Genomic DNA, 7,320 nt, shown 5'->3' on the forward strand with positions numbered 1-7,320 from the left:
AATGGGAAAAGGACGATGTGAATGACTTGGAAGACAGCTATGGACAAGAATGGGTAAGGGAGGGGAAAGCTCTTCCCTGAGCATCCTATTGGTTCTCCCCTTCTACCACTGTCTTGCCCTGATTGATGCTGAAAGTTCATTTTCCTGAACCACCTTAGTGAGACAGAGAGGGTGAAACTTTTCGCAGTTATTAGGGCTTGGGAACACATTGTTTGGCCTTTGCCAGGACTCAGCCTCATCTCTCAAATTAGATCTCTGGAGCTAACTTTCTTACATTAGTTGTGCAATTGGTATGGAAGAGTAATCAGTCCAGCAACACCCACAGTTGGACCAAATAAATTAAATTAGCATTCTTTCCCTAGTCACCTGGTTAAAGGGGAAAACAATATGTTTCTTTCCAAAGACAAAGAGGTGATCTGCTCTCAATCTTGGTGAAGGGAATAAAGCTTTACAGAACTGCACTGAAATTTCCCTAGAGTTTTCCCTCGTGAGTCTCATGGTCTCCTCTGCTTCTGCTCCCTGACAGACGAGGTACCAGAGGCAGTACCTAGAGTGGACGGGCTACACAGCCTTCTTTGTTGCCATTGTGGTCCAGCAAATAGCAGGTCTGATCATCAGGAAAACCCGGAGAAACTCCATTTTCCAGCAAGGACTCTTCAGGTACTGACAGTGTCTGATCTCATGGCTTAACTCTGGGCCTACAAGGCCAAGGATCAAGAGGTCTGTTGATTCCAAGGGCTCAACTGTGGCCTTGCCTTTCACACACAAGGCATCAACTCTGCTGGGTGGCATCAGTCTGTTGGGTGGGAGTATCACAGTCCCATGTGAATTCAAAATCTGCTTCCTTTCATATGTCTTGCAGCAGTAAAGTCATCTGGGTAGGGATTGCCTCACAGATCACCATAGCGTTAATCCTCTCCCATGGCTTTGGGAGTGTCACAGCCCTAAACTTCACTGTGCTCCGGTGAGTTCACCTTGCAGTGGTGGTGGGAAGGAAAGAACCCATCCCCATTCTGAGATATCACAAAGTAAATCAACATTAGGATTTTAGAGGTTTCTTTCCCCTTTCCAAGTCTTTCAAAAGAGAGAAAAGTATGAGTCAGTTCTATATTAGTCAGAGGCTTTCACCTGTCCATTTTCCCAGAAGAGGAAATGGGTTTTCCACTTCAAAGGCAAAGGATGCCTCTACCGTCATAAGTCCAGGTTAAATAAAAAGCTTTTCATCTTTATATCGTGTGACCCAACGAATCTGTTGTTATTTCCAGTAAGGCAGGGAAAATGAACAAGAACCCCTCTGCCTATTGGTTGGGGTTGGGCCTTTCCTTGGGGTGCACTGGGACTCATCTCCCTCCCTTCTGCTTCCAGGGCTCAGTATTGGTTTGTGGCTGTGCCATATGCTATTCTGATTTGGGTATACGATGAGATGCGAAAACTTTTCATCAGGCTTTACCCTGGAGGTAAGTAGTAATATGATTTGTGAAGCTTTGTTTTCCAACTTTAACAGACTTGATTTCTAATTGACTTTTTTTTCCCTGCCTCTCCAGGTTGGTGGGATAAGAACATGTATTATTAAGACCATCTTATTTCCCAACTCCCTCAACTGCACATTGATGACATCAAAGCTGAGATTCAACTATTTGTATGTGATTTTTATTTCCATCTCCTTGTTTTAAAATATGGGAATTTCAAGGTAATGTTGTAAGGAAGAGGACATGTTTATATGTACATAAATTTCAAGTCTTGCATAACCCAGATATCTGCTGGGGTCTCGCTGCTCCTTAAGCTCTACATAGGATTGCTCAAACCTCCACTCCACACTCTACTGAAGGTCCACAACCTCCCTAAGATTTCTGTAAATTCCTGGGGAACTTATATTTTCATGGCCACCTTACTCAAAAAAGGCTAATTCAGCTGAAGTTTTGCAAGAGATGGAGGTGGCAGCAGGCTTACATCATAGCAACACAGACAACCTCAAGTTTGACTATAAGACGTCCTTTTCAAAAGTCCTCAGTCATCTTGCCATGACACAGTTTTCCTGGCTGCGTCAGCCCTCATCCCAACTTCTCCCCATCTCACCAGTCCTTTTAGGCTCTACTTCCTCCCATCTTACCTTCCCTCTCCCCACTAAATTGCCCCACCTCTCACCCACCACACACCCACTGCCCTCAAGTGGATTCTGATTCATAGCGACCCTGTAGGACAGAGTAGAACTGCCCCATAGGGTTTCCGAGGCTGTAATCTTTACAGAAACAGACTGCCGTGTCTTTCTCCCATGGAGCGGCTGGTAGGTTGGAACTGCCGACTTTTTGGTTAGCAGCCCAGTGCTTCAACCTCACGCCACCGGGCCTCCGTACCCCCCGTCCCCCCTAGAGACAGAAATAATACGGCCTGTGGGAGTGAAACTCTAATTGACATATTGAGGGCCATAGCAGAGATATGCAGAAAGTCACTGTAAATAAAGAGTCTGTGATGCTAAAGATGTGTCTATCAAGAAGGGGCCAACAACAGAGACAAAGAAAAGGGACAGGCCAGGAGGCTGAAAGGCTTGGTCCAGCTGATTCATGCAGCTGGCATCCTTGGCAGGCCACATCCTAATTTGAGGGTGGACATGTCAGGCTCATAATCATCACAAAGCCAAACCTACTTACTCTAATCCCAAGCATACTTAATCACCTTTCTGACTTCCAAGGCAGCCAGGGGAGGGAGGCCTGGTTGGGAGGATGAAGACCTCTTGCTCTGGGCAGTTGTTTCCTAATGTAAGTTAATCAACTGACAACTCGTTTACATACTTCCACCTCTTGTGACTACAGTAGCCATGGAATCAGCCTCTATGAAGCCAGTCAACGCCCCCAGAGGTGGCTGAAGTGCCTCTTGGACCATAGTGAATCCATCATGGTAATTAGTCAACTGACTCTCCCTTGACAAGCCCTGATCTAGGGTGGGAAAGCATGGGTTGGTTCAAGAACACAGTGCAGTCAGTTGTGGTGGTAGTATAAGGTAAGTAGGCTGTCACCAGACCACAGAACCCTGGAGTACCTAGCTCAGTAGATAATGAAGAGCTATTGAAAGTTTTTGAGCAAGGAAATGAAATGATGTTGTCTGTGCATCACTGGAAGACTTGCACAGTGGCACTGCAACAGACAAAGAAGCTGGAGGCAGAAGGATCTGCTTTCTCAGTGGTTCTCAACACTGGCTGTACACGGACATCAACTGGGAAGCTTTAAAATTTTCAGGTTCCACCTAGACATATTAAATTAGCATCTCTGGGGTGAGGTCTGGGCAGTGGTACTTTTAAAAGTTCCCCAGGTGATTTTAATGTGGCCTCTGTCCCACTCTCCCTCCTTGAGAACCAACCGAAGAGACAGATTACGGAAACAACGATGGCAGGCAACTTCACAAGGCCTGGCCAGTCAACTCTAGAGAGCATGAGCACAGGCCTGCAGGGGAGAGCTCTGAATTTTCTGAAAAGCTTGGGTACCTAGAAGGATGGTTCTGCCAGCGACAAAATAGGGAAGTCACGAGTCGGCACAGGCCGGGATATCAGTGAGTTCCTTTGTGGAAGTTGAGTTTATGAGCTGGAGGATGCACAGGTGGAGATGTATAGCCAGCATATGGGCTTGCAAGGAAGGCACTCTTCAGTGTCTATGCAGAAACTACAGCCCTGTGGTGGACAAGAATCACAAGACGGACCTTGACACCAGACTACCAGTTAAAAACTAGTTACTGTCGAGCTGATGCCAGTTCATGGCGACCCCATGTGTGTCAGAGTAGAACTGTGCTCCGTAGGGTTTTCAATGGCTGGTGTTTTAGAGGTAGATCACCAGGCCATTATTCTGAGGAGCTCTGCATGGACTTGAGCCTCCAACTTTTTGGTTAGCGACCGAAACTTTTAACCATTTGCACCACCCGGGCACTCCTGCCACTGGACTATCTAGGCTCAAATCCTGACTCCACCATTCATGAAGGCTGTCACTAGGATAGCTAATCTTTCTGTTTCCGTTTTCTTATCTGTAAGATGGAAATAAAATATTTAGAACAGTTATCTCTTAGCAGTTCAAAAATTGTTATATATTATTATTATTTTAAAAGTCCTTACATTGGCCCACAGGGCCCTAAACAATAGCCTTCTGACCCCCTATTTCTGTGACCTTCCCTCGCTATGTTCCATCCATACGGGCCTTTAGCCTGCTCCTTAAATATGCTGAGCAATCCCCCACCTCAGGGCCCTTGTGCTCACTGCTCACTCTGCTGAGAATGCCTTCTCCCAAACATCCACACACTTCTTTCCCTCACACCCTTCACAAATCTATCTGACCCCAAACCTCTTCACCCCACCACCTCTTGACCCCAACTTCCCCGCCTTGCAACGCACTAGTTTTCTGCATAGCAATTATCAGCATCTGACATACTATATATCTTATATGCTGATGTGGTTTATTGTCCCTCTCCCCATATACAAGCCCTGGAATTTAAGCTGCACGGGCAGGAACTGTTGTCTCCTTAGTTTACTGCTAAAGCCTAGAAAAGTGTCTGGCTCACAGTCCATACTTAATAATTATTTGATGAATGAATGATTAAGAAGATTAGAACAGATTGTCACAGAGGAATGAGTTAAGACACTTAAAAAGAGAAACATACGAAGACCTCCATTCAGAAGGTAACAGGAAAGGGGACTCCAATATGTATGTATGTATTGGAGCCCTGGTGGCACAGTGGTTAAGAACTTGGTTGCTAACGAAAAGGTTGGCAGTTTGAATCTACCAGCCGCTTCTTGGAAACCCTATGGGGCAGTTCTACTCTGTCCCATAGGGTCGCTATGAGTCGGAATCAACTTGGCAGCGATGGGTCTATATATATATATTATATATATACACAGAGAGAGAGATTTATTTCAAGGAAATGGCTCATGTGGTTGTAGAGGCTGGCAAATGCCAAGTCCATAGATCAGGCATCAAGCGTTAGGCTGGAGTCTTCTCCTGACTCACGTAGCTACAGGGGCTGAACAACCCAAGATCCACAGGTCAGACAGCAGGCAGTTGGCTCATGGTTACAAAGGCTGATGAACCCAAGATTGGCAGGTAAGACAGCAGGCTGCTGCCGCAAGTCCCAACAACTGCAAATCAGATGCTGATGAGCTGAATTCAGGAACAAGAGCAAAGCAAAAGTCTGTGACACTTGCCAGAAAATCCACCTATATTGGATACAGGCCACGCCCCCAAGGAAACTCACATTCAACTGACTGGCTACTCACAGCAGATCTCATCATGGAGGTGATCACATTATATCAGATATCATCATGGAGGTGATTACATCATTATACGACTACCAAACTGCATCATAACTGCCAAATCACTGAGAATCATGGCCCAGCCAAGTTGACACACAACCTTAACGATCACAGTCTAACCCTTGTCAACTTGGCACCTGTACACATCTCCTTAAACTATACATAATCTATGAATAAAGACAATTATAATCTCATACTTGCACCTAACATGATACCTAACATGGTACAACTGAAAATGCACTAGCCCTGTTTACATCTTATGCTTTATAAATGAAGAAAACAAAAATATTTGATGCACACATACAAGGTAGAAATACTCATAACAATTACAGTCCTCATTTCTGCAACTAGTCATGTGGTCATTGCTGGTATTTAGAATTACCTCCTCCCACCACCCATTCTGTGTTCTCTTTGCCCTCAGCAAGAATCTCAGATGGTCATTGTTCTTTGCCTGATGGGGTGACCCAAAATTTCATTCCTGAAGTGTCTGGGACATTGCTAGTCATGTCGGAATTGGGTTGCTGTAGTTTTCCATTGACTTTAATCACAGGGCATGGTAATACTAAGAGACACCCTAAGGGATCTCCTGCATTCCAGACATACTCTTCTTTACCTCAATTATGTAGTATCAATCCAATTTCTTCTTGGTAATAAGGATCAATCATACCAGTCAATGTGGTAACTCGCTTCTTTGCCTGTTGATCCAGAGGCATAAAGAGCACAAAATAGCCCAGTAGGATTATTAACTTTCAGTTCAATGGAATCAGTGATATGTCTCCAGCAGGGAACATTCCTCCCTTTGTAACGAAGACCTCTAGACCCGCAGAGCATAGGGTCGTGAGGATAGGAAGCAAAAATTTTGTGAGTGGGTTACTAGGGGTAACAGTGAATGGTGCACCTCCCATTTCCACCACTTGATTCCTGGACCCATGAATCCTGGCTATGGAAGAAACAGCACCATATATTGGATGCTGCTTTAGAACATATACAGCCTCCTGGAGAACACTGCCCCAGTTCTGCAAGGTATTGCCACCTGGCTGGTTCTGTAATTGTGTCTTTAGAAGCCCATTTCCATCGTTCTATCAAGCCAGCTGCTTCAGGATGATGGGGAACATGGTAAGGCCAGTGAACTCCATGAGCATGGGTACACTGCCACAGTTCATTTGCTGTGAAGTGAGTCCCTTGATCCAAGATGATGCTGTGTGAGATACCATGATGGTGGATAAGGCATTCTATAAGTCCACAGATGGTAGTTTTGGAAGAAGCATTGTGTTCAGGGAAGGCAAATCCATATCCAGTAAGAACAATATACTTCCCTTTCTGTAATGGAAGCAGTTCAGTGTAATCAGTCTGCCACTGCTGGCTGATCACCTTGAGGAACTGTGCCATATTGGGGACTCAGTTTTGGTCTCTGCTCCTGGCAGACTGGGCACTCAGCAGAGGCTGTAGCCAAGCAGACCTTGGTAAGTAGCAGTCCATGTTCCTGAGCCCATGTATAACCTCCATCCCTGCCACCATGTCCACTTTGTTCATGAGCCCATTGGGCAACGACAGGAGTGGCTGGGGAAAGATGACTGGTTTCCACAGAACGCGTCATCCTATCCACTTGATTGTTAAAATCCTCTGCTGAGGTCACCCTTTGGTGACCATTCACATGAGACACAAATAGCTTCACTTCTTTGGCCCATTAAGAGAAGTGTGTCCACCTACCTCTTCCCCATATCTTCTTGTCTCCAATTTTCCAGTCAAGTTCTTTCCAAGTCCCTGACTATCCAGCCAAACCATTGGCCATAGCCCATGAATCAGTATACAATTGCACATCTGGCTTTTTCTCCTTCCAAACAGTGAACAGATTCAGGTGCTCTGCTGGAAGTTCTGCCCATTGGGAGGACTGATCTTCACCACTGTCCTTCAGGAAGGCCCAGAAAGGGGCTGAAGTGCTGCCACTGTCCACCTTTGAGTGATGCCTGCAATTCACACAGAACCATCAGTAAACCAGGCACGAGTTTTCTCTTAGTCCACTGATCATAAGG

At 45.5% G+C, this 7,320-nt stretch overlaps 1 protein-coding gene across 1 annotated transcript; it reads left to right on the forward strand.

Annotated features, from left to right (window-relative positions):
- Nucleotides 1-5: 5 nt before the first annotated feature.
- Nucleotides 6-1,457, forward strand: LOC101359874 (potassium-transporting ATPase alpha chain 2-like; the record flags this gene model as incomplete). The annotated part of the gene is made up of 4 exons (XM_012559995.1): nucleotides 6-53; nucleotides 527-660; nucleotides 863-964; nucleotides 1,366-1,457. Coding segments are annotated over 4 exons (376 nt in total), but the record flags the coding sequence as incomplete, so codon positions are not given.
- Between the last annotated feature and the right edge of the window lie 5,863 nt (nucleotides 1,458-7,320).

This window comes from Trichechus manatus, unplaced genomic scaffold (genome assembly GCF_000243295.1).
Source record: "Trichechus manatus latirostris isolate Lorelei unplaced genomic scaffold, TriManLat1.0 scaffold01336, whole genome shotgun sequence".
NCBI classification, from domain to species: domain Eukaryota; kingdom Metazoa; phylum Chordata; class Mammalia; order Sirenia; family Trichechidae; genus Trichechus; species Trichechus manatus.